General features: G+C 43.6%; 1 protein-coding gene across 1 annotated transcript; it reads left to right on the top strand.

Annotated features, from left to right (window-relative positions):
* The first annotated feature begins 2,992 nt into the window (after nt 1-2,992).
* grm6a (glutamate receptor, metabotropic 6a) lies at nt 2,993-11,378 on the top strand. Its single transcript, XM_068331021.1, has 14 exons — nt 2,993-3,420; nt 3,909-4,125; nt 4,522-4,657; nt 4,756-4,910; nt 5,002-5,142; nt 5,271-5,471; nt 5,579-5,718; nt 5,842-5,964; nt 8,182-8,446; nt 8,719-8,954; nt 9,033-9,194; nt 9,369-9,518; nt 11,048-11,188; nt 11,292-11,378. The coding sequence occupies exons 1-14, from the start codon at nt 3,136-3,138 to the stop codon at nt 11,376-11,378; spliced, it is 2,439 nt and encodes an 812-aa protein (XP_068187122.1). The 5' UTR covers nt 2,993-3,135.
* The last annotated feature ends 1,109 nt before the right edge of the window (nt 11,379-12,487 follow it).

Raw genomic sequence — 12,487 nt, 5'->3', positions numbered from 1 at the left:
ACCTGTCAATCAAGCGCCCAACCAATCACGGTGCCCAACCAATCACGGTGCATCTGCCAGAAGGAATCACCGGAACAATATGGCGTAAGGCATCTGACATGTTAGGAGAAGAAATAACTATACATGGACTTCCCAGTTAACATAATTTTAGAGTGTCATAACTTCCAACAATTTTCATGTTTTTGAGCAGAAAGTCAAAACGGCAGGAACGACACAGAAAACAGCAACAATGTCTGAGTAAAACTAGCTGGCTAGCACGAACAATCTGTCCAGCTATGGTTTCCATTTGGAATGGGACGATCGATGTAGTATCCAAAATGCTCCTCGGGCATCTGACAAAAGCGGTCTTTAAGTAACTACATACAGTTCTGTTCATGTAGTCAACTAACAGAACTATCTCTTCTCTAAAATTTCTTTTAGAGAAGAGATAGTTACTTGCTCTTTTGTCAGGTGCCTTTTCCTTTAACGTTAGCTCGTTTCCCGATCTCACGATTAGTTAGCTTTCTTTCTCCAGTTAGCCTGCTAACATTCATCTACGGCTTCACAATGCCCGCCCAGTGCAATCCATAATTTGCCAAGACAAAATCGTTATGTCACCACATTGATTTCTGACTACGTTGGGTGTGCTTTGTTTATAATACCAATTCATTTGTTTTCATATGTTTGGTATGAAGTCGGATATTGTTTTATTGTGGAATTTCCATGGGTTCCCAGTAGTATAAATACACATTTTTATGAATAAAAAAATATAAATTATTGACTCAGATGATGTTCTAATCAGTGTTACTGATCCTGATAGCTTTATACTTCTATCTTCGGTGACATCATCAGGAAGCTCAACTCCCTCCCTACTCTGCCCCCTGCCATAGCCTTGAACTCTACCCTCACACTGCCCTGCCCTCCCCCCAGCACCTGACTACCTATCTCTCCCTCCCCCCCGTCAACTCAGGGACTGCGCACATGTCACTTCCCCTATGAGATTAGAGTGTATAGAGATGTTAACCATCCCTTGTGTTTCGTCTTATACTTTGTGCTGTACTGTCTGATGTACTGTCTGTGTTGTACTACTTGTTGCACTGCCTGTGTTGTCCTGCCTGTGTTGTACTGCATGTGTTCTACTGCTTGTTGCACTGCCTGTGTTGTACTGCCTGTGTTTTACTGCCTATGTTGTCCTGCCTGTGTGTCCTGCCTGTGTTGTACTGCCTGTGTTGTCCTGTGTTGTACTGCCTGTGTTGTCCCGTGTTGTACTACCTGTGTTGTACTGCCTGTGTTGTCCCGTGTTGTACTACCTGTGTTGTACTGCCTGTTGTACTGTCTACCGTGGGTCAGAGAGGACTGCAATTTCATCTGTGCTGTATGTCATGCATATATGGTACATTTGATAATAAAGCTGACTTTGACTTTTGACTTTGATCATGGTTCAGACTGATGACATGAACCTGAAGTTCGAGCAGAAAGACAAACATCTCCTATCATGCTCTTCACCAAGACCTACATAGCAAACATATAGAACACATTGTACACATGTACAAGCTGATGTTACTATGGTAACAAGACACTATCTGGTAGAGTGGTGGACAGACTGAAGATTAGAGATGTTCTCCAGTAAGGATGGCCCACTCTGAGTGAAATCACAGAACTAAATGGAGCAGAGAGATGAGTCCTCGCTATCCCTCAGGATGTTTTAATCACAGAGCCTGATCTCCTCTGATTGGAGGAGCAGCAGGAGGTGCAGTGGAGCTCTGCGACAGACAGACTCAGCGCACAGTCGGAGCAGAGCGGTGGAGCTTCAGGACCGTCTGACACTGAGGAGAGGGACCACATCCTGACCCGGTATGTACAGCTCTCATTCTCTATGAAACCACCAGACCAGTTTGAGCAATTCATCTACCCCAGTAAAACCACTGGAACAAAACAACCACATGAGAGGAGTGCTATATGATCATTTTGAGGTCCTGCCTCTCAGATTCTGGCGGTTCCTCTTCCAAACTGGGTTCTGGAGATTTTTAGGGTCATATGAGTTTTACTCTTAATTTTAATGAACATATGTTTATTTGTTAAAAGTTAACTCAAAATAATTTTTTAAAAAAAAGATGAATGATAAATATTAACCATTTTCTTTAAATCAGACTGTCTAGACTCTAGAGGGTTTTCTGCTGGGTGGTGGTGATCAGCTGATAAAGAGTTTTAGACCCATGTAAAAAAAATAATTCTGGAACAAATTGAAGTAAAAATTACAACAAAACTCAGTTTTCACGTAAACAATCAAACTACAGAAAAAATATTTATTACAGAACTGCTGTGCAAATGTTTCTTAAAATCTTTACAGCAGATTCGGAGGTTCCATCATTATTTTAAAACGTGATGGGACTAAGGTTGTTTCTTAATGGTAATGTTGGTGACCTCTTTGTTGTGTCCTCCTCCTGTTGCTGTTAGTTCACCTGAACGGATCCTCTGGGGTCCCGTCCTCAGATCCAGTATCTAAACCTTGGCAGTCCTGGTTCTAACAGGTCACAGAGATTTTTAAGATGTTTAAAATTCTCTTATGAAATCTCACTGTTTCCATGGCAACACCTGTCCACATTGACTAAGAGGATAGGATGTAGGTAGGAGTTGATTAAATAGTTTGAGAGGTGAAAGGAAAAGTAGAGGAAGACAGACGGCAAAATTCAACTCGACTCCCGACGGAGGATTGTCACATCGATGTGTGTGTGTGTTTGTGTGTGTTTGTGTGTGTATGTGTGTGGGGGGTGCAGGGGTAGGGTAACCATGACATAGGCTTCAGCCAAACCTGTGTGATTGATGTTTTCTCACGTGTCCGCAGAAGAATGAACACTCTGACCTAAAGGTCACTTCAATATGACATCATCAGGCCCCGCCTCCTTCACCCTCCACCGCCATGCCTCAGTTACACAAACCCCTCATCCTTCCTGGATGTGGCCCAACCTCCTGCCGCCTCTCTTGCTTTGGATTGGTGGACTGGTGGGTGAGGTAGGCTCTTCCCACCAGCACTTTCACCCCCACTCCATCAAGATACCTGGTGACATTACTCTGGGGGGGCTTTTCCCCATCCATGCCCGTGGCCCCCATGGTCTGCCCTGTGGCGAGCTGAAGAAGGAGAAGGGCATCCACCGTATGGAGGCCATGTTGTATGCTCTGGACCAAATCAACAGTGACTCGGAGCTGCTGCCCAACATGACGCTGGGGGCCCTGATCCTGGACACTTGTTCTAGAGACACCTACGCCCTGGAGCAGTCCCTCACCTTTGTCCAGGCCCTGATCCAGAAGGACACATCTGACATCCGCTGCTCCAATGGAGAACCGCCCATCATCAGGAAGCCAGAGAGGGTGGTGGGAGTGATTGGGGCATCGGCAAGTTCCGTGTCTATCATGGTGGCCAACATCCTGAGACTGTTTGAGGTAATTATTCTCACTTACTGTACAGGTTGTACACCTGTGATACCTGTGACACACCCGCTGGTAATGTACAGTTAACACACCTGTTACATACAATTCTCCTCCTTCACACAACGGACCAATCACAGAAGGAGGTCTGGCTCATGTTCATGATTGTCTCACTCCAGTGGAGCGTCCCTGATGATGAGGATGATAATGATGATAATGTCTGCTTTTAGGACTTCATTAATCTACATACACACACACGCGCACACACACAAACACACATACACACTCTACGGTGTGTGAGTTAATGTGATTATGATTTGACATACATTCAGCTCAGACTGTTGCACAACATTAATCCTGTGTGTTTATCTGTGTGTGTGTGTGTGTGTGTGTGTGTGTTTATGTGATGGACATGCCTTTAGAATTTCCAGTTAGACTACTGGTGTGTCTAATGTGACCCTGATGTGACATAACCGTGGCAACCTGTGTCCTCCTGCCGACAGATCCCTCAGGTGAGCTATGCGTCGACAGCTCCAGAGCTCAGTGATAACAACCGCTACGACTTCTTCTCGCGGGTGGTTCCTCCGGACACGTATCAGGCTCAGGCCATGCTGGACATCGTCAGGGCTCTGGGCTGGAACTACGTCTCCACGTTGGCGTCTGAGGGAAACTATGGCGAGAGCGGCGTCAACGCCTTCATGCACATCTCTAGAGAGGCTGGTACATAGGCTCTTTTGAATTAATGGAGAGGGGGGCTGACAAATGAATGAACAAATGAATGAAGGAAAATGAATGAATAAAGGAATGAATGAAGAGTTTGCGTCTCACTTGTGGAATTTTGAAGTCACCTCATTTCTGTTGCTGGTGAAGTCATCAATATTTTAATATTGGATTTGGTTATCACCTGCATCCCATCAGCTGTTAATTAGAACGATAATTTTTCTGATGGATCAGCATCACTAGACCTATAACACACTCAGGAGCAACTCTCCTCTTCCTCCTGCATCTCCGCTGATTGGTTGTATTCATGTTAAATCACACCTGAATATGAATGAAATACAACCTCTTTGAGACATTTGGACAGCCTGTCTGTCTCTCTGTATACCTGTCTCTCAGGTGGCGTGTGTATCGCTCAGTCGGTGAAGATTCCTCGTGAGCCTACTGCTGGAGAGTTTGACAAGATCATCAAACGTCTCATGGAGACAAGTAACGCCAGAGGAGTGATTATCTTCGCCAATGAGGACGACATCAAGTAAAATAGCAGAGATCAAATAGCCATCTTCACTCAGCCTGTTTTCACAGGTATGATCACATGACTCCAGCATGACTCCTCCCATCTCTTCATGGTAGGTGTGTTCTTGAGGCAGCAAAGCGTGGCAACCTGACAGGTCACTTCGTGTTTGTGGGATCAGACAGTTGGGGAGCAAAGAGTTCACCAATTGCAGATCTGGAAGAGGTCGCCGAGGGTGCCGTCACCATCCTACCAAAACGAGCTTCAATAGACGGTGAATAGAGTACAAAACCACCTCAGACTGTGAGACCCCAAGGCATGTGTTTATCTGTGTGTATGTGTGTGTGTGTTTATGTGTGTTACAGGATTTGATCAGTATTTCATGTCTCGTTCTCTGGAGAACAACCGGAGGAACATCTGGTTCAATGAGTTCTGGGAGGACGACTTCAGGTGTAAACTGACCCGACCTGGAATCAAACTGGACCCAGACAAGAAGAAATGCACAGGTACGTCCATACACAAGAGGTTGAGGTCTGTGTGTTGTTCGTGTAGATGGGGCACAACCACCCCCGTCGATCAAGACAAGAACCTTCATATGATGTCATACATTCAGAGATCATGTGTCTCCCTGCAGGTGAGGAGAGAATCGGTCGGGACTCATCCTACGAACAGGAGGGGAAGGTTCAGTTTGTTATCGATGCCGTCTATGCCGTTGCTTATGCTCTGCACAGCATGCATCACGACCTTTGTCCTGGCAGCAGTGGCGTCTGCAGCAGCATGGACCCGGTAGAGGGACGCCTACTGCTGGACTACATCAGATCGGTCAACTTCAACGGTAGGAAAACCCCCAAAGATATGAATCTGCATTGTCCCCGTCAGAAAACACAACTGTTACCTGGCATTCTGTCTGTCTGTGTGTATGTCTGTCTGTCTGTCCCTCAGGTAGTGCAGGCACCAGTGTGTTGTTCAATGAGGACGGAGATGCTCCTGGCCGTTATGACATCTTTCAGTTCCAGATGACCAATCATAGCCATCCTGGGTACCGTTTCATTGGCCAGTGGACCAACAACCTGAGACTCAATGTAAGAAGCTGATTGGATCAAACAGAAAGGTGATAATTTCACAAAGAAACATCTGCTGGGTATTAGACTGCTGTCCAACAGTATCTCTCTACCTGTCTCCCCTTCTACCCGTTTGTCCTCCAGGTGGAGGAGATGCAGTGGTCCGGAGGTGACCGTTCTCTTCCGGATTCTGTATGTAGTTTTCCTTGTAAGCCAGGAGAGAGAAAGAAGATGGTGAAAGGAGTTCCCTGCTGTTGGCACTGTGAGGTGAACCTAGACATTAACGACATCACAGAATAATGAAATATACAACTGTCAGTCATACTTCAATCATGACTTGTTCTGAGTTCAAACTGGCGAAAATAATTCATCGTTAAGGTTTAAAAAATGTTCTGTGTTCGTCTACACATCCAGAAGGTTCCACAGTCTAGGTTCATACAGTGAAACAATCAAGGTTCACACAGTGAAACAGACCAGGTTCATGCAGTGAAATAGTCCAGGTTCACACAGTGACATGATATGAACTTAAAGTGATGTCATCTAAGGTGGTAGCATATGTTTTTGTGTTCTGGTATTGTCTCCTGCTGTGTGTTATTCTGTGGTCGAACCAACATTTTTCCAGAGTTGTGATCCTTTTACGTTTCAATTGGACTCAGCTTGTATCTTTGGTCAGTCTTAGTAGACTCGTGATTCTTGCTGTGTAAAAGGTTGTGGGGTTGGTGCAGTTTTGTTTGCATTAGTTGGCCTTGGCTCCACTTGATAATTACAAGTCAACAATCAAAAGAGGTGATTATCCTGCACTCTTAGATTGGGTTTCAGCTTCTTCTGGAGTAGTTCAGCATAAAAGAGTTGCTCTGTGTAGAATTGGAAGGTCGCTTGTGGCTGGTTTTTTTGGGTCCACTGTGTAACCCAGTCCTAGTGAATACAAGTCTCATCCAGGTTCGTAAGGAGCTGAGGGAGTGAACTGTAATAACCATACGTGAAAGTACACACACATAGATACATTTTGAATGGTTTCTTTTTACAAAAGCAAATAGTAAATAACAACAGAAAAATTACATATTAAAATACATATTAACAAAACAAAAATTGTTCTTCTTTTCGTTGGCAATCACTTTTAAATCTACTTTCCGTAGATTCTTATATGTCTTAATAGTTTCTGAAACAGAGTGCACTCTTTTCACTTGTGGGTGAAAAGAGTGCACCCCACGTGGAGTATTTGATGAATCCCTTTAGTCCAGGTCAAATCATGCTGGGAGGCTCGCCATCAATAGAACTGGATCCCGAAGTAGTCCTTACCCTATCCTTAAGACCTGACCTGTTTAGTTTTTTATAACAAACAGGACTTTAAAATGTACTCTAACCAAATTGTTCAATGGTTAAACTTGGTACAATAAATTGCGTAGCATCGCACACACAATTAGCACACAACTAGCTTACCGAGATATATTGTAGCAAATCACAGGGACTTCCCAACTCACGGTGTTTTCTAAATATCGTATATCTAATATCTTGTAAGTTGACTAAAAAACTTGCAAAACTAAGTTTTAAAGTTTTTTCAATGCTGCATCAATTTGTGCTCTGCTTGTCACGAGCATGTCTCGTCTCTCCCATCCGATCACATAGGCATTTGTCAATCATGTCCACTGGTAGGCGGGACTTAACCAGCAATGTGTAATAATTGGCATATCAGCTCGCTCTATTTTTTAACCCTTTATTGTCACTGGGTTAGAACTGTCTCTCGTTTTCTTGAGTTTTCGGGACCATTGGAATATTTCTGACCTGAAGTTGACTCTGGAAAACATGGCCATGTTTCTTGAAAACACATTTCCTCCCAGTTTGGTGACTGGAACCTAACACTCCATCACAACTTTTCAGTCCAGTCCTTAATTTCGGATTATTCATGTTAATTTGTGGAATTTAAACTTCATTTTAAATTGTAAGCAAGAGGAATTTTTTTTTACTAATGGCTGATGTTTATCTGAGAACAAGCAGTGGAATGGTCATCAATCAATCAATAAATCAACTTTGATTTATATAGCGCTTAATCACATCTGAAGACATTTCAAAGCGCTTTACAGATAGAAAGCCAACAATGCCCTCCAGAGCGAGCATAAGCGACGGTGGCGGGGAAAAACTCCCTCATTTAGGAAGAAACTCCGGGCAGGACCCAGGCTCTGGAGGGCGGTCATCCGCCTTCACCTGTTGGTTGGGAAAGAGAAATACATTGGGGAAAGAGATAGGTCAAGTAAATGAGACAAAGGTAGAGAGAAAGAGAGTGAGAGAGTGGCAGATAGGCCAGTTTGAGGCTAATGTCCATAGTGCACTGTCGCTGAATTGGGGGCGGGTTTTCCAGGCCTTTTGATATCCTGTCTTCCATTCGCGTGAGTGAATGAAAGCGAGTGAATCTTTTGTGTTTCATGCTACTGAACCACAACCCTAACCTACAGGGACTTGTCTCTCTCCTCACCCACCTATCTACAGCTCTGTGATGGCTACCGGTACCAGTTGGATGAGTTCACCTGTGAGACCTGTCCATCAGACATGCGCCCCACCCCCAACAGGACCACCTGTCATCCTACTCCAATCATCAAGTTGGAATGGAACTCCCCCTGGGCCCTAGTGCCCGCCTCATTGGCAATGCTCGGCATCCTTGCAACGAGCGGTGTGGTGATCACTTTCATCCGCTTTCATGACACGCCCATCGTCAGGGCGTCGGGGAGGGAGCTCAGTTACGTACTGCTGACAGGTGAGTGGAACAGGTAGTTCTAAGGAACCACGCCTGACAGGCATTACTGACATTTATTGCTAAAAGCATTACTTTGTAAACCAAAAAGAAGAACTGTTCTCTGGGTCTCAGAACAAAGGATTGCAATCCTTGACTTCAGTTTAGACTCATGAAGGAAACCTGTCTGGTTCAAATCTGTTTTATAGTCGACAGATGCCTTCCACCAGATGTCATCACAAAGTCTCTTCTGAGCTTCTTCATCAGTGAGAATGACCTCGTTTGCCTCTCTGTAGGTATCTTCCTCATCTATCTTATCACCTTCCTGATGATCGCAGAGCCAGGAGTGGTGATTTGTGCATTTCGGCGCCTCCTGCTGGGTCTTGGCATGGCCATCACCTACTCCGCCATGTTGACCAAAACCAACAGAATCTATCGCATCTTTGAGCAAGGCAAGAGATCGGTGACCCCGCCCAAATTCATCAGCCCCTCCTCTCAGCTCATCATCACCTTCGTCCTCATCTCTTTCCAGGTAATAACTCACACCACTTCCTTCTAAAGTTTAGTTAACTGGTCACATGACTCAGGTGAATCTGTGTTTGTGTGTCAGGTCCTCGGTGTGTTTGTGTGGTTCGCTGTAATCCCTCCTCATACCATCATTGACTATGAGGAACTCCGCCCCCCCAACCCCAACCTGGCTCGAGGCATCCTGAAGTGTGACATGTCTGACATGTCAATCATCTGCTGCCTCAGCTACAGCATGATACTCATGGTAACACATATATAGAGAATACTGAATCAGTATTGATCCTTCATTTATCTAGAGTTAATCAGTTTTCATGCTTTTGAATTGTATGAACTTCACTCTAGTGTCACATTTCATTTTGATTGAGGACAAACATTTTGTCAATGTTGGTAGGTTAACCTGTGCTGTTTCCTTTGTGAGGTAACCTGTACAGTGTATGCAGTGAAGAGTCGAGGCGTTCCAGAGACGTTTAATGAAGCAAAGCCAATCGGTTTCACCATGTATACCACATGCATCATCTGGCTGGCCTTCGTTCCCATTTTCTTTGGTACAGCTCAGTCTACTGAGAAGGTAAGAACCAGTCTGAACTGCAATGAACCAGTACAGACATCAGCGTGACAGTCCATTTCTCCCCTTCTGGTAAGGGCCAGGACTTGCTAACCCAAATTACAGAGCAGAACTGTGCATCACTAGTGTGTAACCAGTAGAGTGTCATCATCACTACTGTGACTAGTAGAGGTCGTCCTCACCAACGTGTGACCAGGAGAGTGTTATCATCACTAGTGTGTGACCAGTATAGGGTCGTCATCACTGGTGTGTAACCAGTATTCATCACTAGTGTACAACCAGTATTCATCACGTGTGTGTAGCCAGTAGTGTCGTCATCACTAGTGTGTGACCAGTATAGGGTTGTCATTGCTAGTGTGTAACCAGTATTCATCACTAGTGTGTAACCAATAGTGTTGTCATCACTAGTGTGTAACCAATACTGCTGTCATCACTAGTGTGTAACTATTAGTGTGTGTTTTATGGATCCTCCTGTGTTTCTAATGTTGAAACCGCAGTAAAAACTCTGCTTTGACTTCAGAGTAGGTTTTTGATTGATAGTTAAATCTCTTCCTGTTGCTTCCAGATAGTGATGCTAACCATGCTGCTGACCACACCACACCACAACCAACAGTAACATGGACAAAACTATATCTGATTGCTGCAAAACATTGAAACCAATATCAATGTCCTGATTGGTCAAATATTATATAGTCACAATTTCAAACAACAACCGAGCATGATGGAGTTTAGTTTCTCTTGGAAGAATGAATTGCCATGTGACGATGTGAGCGTTAAAACTAAAGCTGCTTTCAGCTGGAGTTCAGGAAGGGACAGCGAGTCTTTAATACAGATGAGAGACAGTGGAACAGATGGATTATAGAGATTATAAACCAACATGATTATAGAAGAATAACTGTGTTTAAACCAGACCGAAAAAGAGCTTCAGCAGACAGATGAAATCCAGGAAAGAAGGAAAACAGCAACGTCAGACAGATTCACCTGGAAACAGATTTAACAGAAAAGATCCAAATCTCTTTATCTTTTGTTTTGAAACAATCAAGGAGAAAACCAGGACTGGGAGTTCTAGGATTCTCACCAGAACCAGAGGATCTATAGTGTGTGAGCATCAGATGACAGCGAAGGGATTTAAGGACAAACAAGAGCAATGAGTGAAGAAGCAAAGCGAGTCCAACTGTTTCTAATTCTGTTCAAAACAGACTGAATTCAAGAAAGCATAAAGAAACAGATGAGTCTGATGACTAGTTACACTCCTAGTATTTTCACATCGGTTCACGTTTTGGGTAGATTGTAGTTTACAAAGAGGTGCAAGTGCCAAGTCTTATTGCAACATTGGTTAAAAAAGACGATGCTTTACATATCTCTTCTGCACGATAAAAAAAAGTAATAGTTTGATTGTTAATTTTAGGAAAAGGTTTATCATTTTTGTTGAAGGTTATTTAATTCAATGGATAATCAAAATTCAAATGGTAAAATTTTAATTTTCTCTTGTGATGACGTTCAACATGTGTTCCTTGTCTTCCTGTGTCTAGATGTTCATCCAAACCGCCACGCTGACTGTCTCCATGTCTCTCAGTGCGTATGTCTCGCTGGGGATGCTCTACATGCCAAAAGTTTACGTCATTGTTTTCCATCCAGAACAGAACGTCCAGAAGAGGAAGAGAAGCTTCAAGGTCTGAACAAGGTCTTGTGATGGAAGTTGTGTTATTGGTTGTTTTGTGTTCAGTGATGTCAGTTTTGATGGTTGCAGTGTTGCTTGTTTTTCTTGTGTTGCAGACGATTGTCCAGGCCAGATTGTCACAGAAATCATCAAATGAAAAACAGAATGGAGAAACAAAGATTGAACCAGACAGATCACAGTGACGTCAACAACAACAGCAACAACAAATTAAAGGTACTAGAGATACACATTAATGCTTGGACATGTTGTTGCTGTTTTATTTTCTGTGATAGTCAGGTTTAGGGCAGTGGGGGGCTGGGTTCACCATCAACAAGTCAGTTTATCACAGGACCACATAGAAAGACAAACAACCAAACACATATTCACGTCTATCGTCAACGTAAAAACACCATTTCACCTCGACTGCGTGTTTTCTGGACTAAGCTGGAGAACCCGGATGGAACCAATGCAGACACAGAGATAACTCCACACAGAACAATCTCAGGTCCTCAGGTGAATCTGAGCCCAGAACCTTCTAGTGCGGAGCAACAGAACTACCCAACGCACCTCCAAAATGATTGTATCCACCTTCATCCAGTCAGCACCGACAACAGCTGCACTGACTCAATTCACCCTCTGTCTCCTCAGAAAGCTGACCAACCCCTGTCCACAAGTGGATGACATCATGAAGACTTTCTCCATTACACACACACACACACACACACACACACACACACACACACACACACACACACACACACACACATACACACACACACACACACACACACACACACACACACACACACACACACACACACACATGCAAAGACCAACAACACACTGTAAAACTGTGAAATTTTTCTGTGTTCTTCGAGAAAACTTTAGTTTCCTGCTTTAGCTTTTGGTTGATTTTAAGTCAGACAAGCTGAAAATCAGACCTGAAAATTGATCTCATTGATTGTTGAAGACAACAATCCATCAAATGTCAGACTCCTTCATTAATCTCAGAAATTACAAACAATTAAATATTCCACCAGCAGGTCAGATTAAGGAGAAATATTGAAATACGAAATATTTTTCATAAATACATTTATTTATTTGGCCCAGAGTCCCAGAGCATTTTAGGTTCCACTCATTTTGAACTGGACTCTGCCGCCTACTGGCTGATAGGAGGAGCAAAACTGTAAACAAACAAAAAACAAACAAACAAACAAATAAATTTGCGGTTCACAATTTTTAACTTTGATTTCATCCACAAATATCATACGTGCAGTGAAAACACACAAAGTCTATCAACATTGTATATACA

This window comes from Antennarius striatus, chromosome 2 (assembly GCF_040054535.1).
Source record: "Antennarius striatus isolate MH-2024 chromosome 2, ASM4005453v1, whole genome shotgun sequence".
NCBI lineage: Eukaryota > Metazoa > Chordata > Actinopteri > Lophiiformes > Antennariidae > Antennarius > Antennarius striatus.
Note: the sequence above shows the minus strand (reverse complement) of the source record. Positions and strands in the feature narration are given on the sequence as shown.

Excerpts from the sequence above, each read along its gene's own strand:
- grm6a (XM_068331021.1), top strand. The coding sequence starts at position 3,136 with ATGGAGGCCATGTTGTATGCTCTGGACCAAATCAACAGTGACTCGGAG. Across the intron at positions 4,911-5,001 it reads AAAACGAGCTTCAATAGACG|GATTTGATCAGTATTTCATG; the intron begins GTGAATAGAGTA and ends TGTGTGTTACAG. Across the intron at positions 11,189-11,291 it reads AGAGGAAGAGAAGCTTCAAG|ACGATTGTCCAGGCCAGATT; the intron begins GTCTGAACAAGG and ends CTTGTGTTGCAG.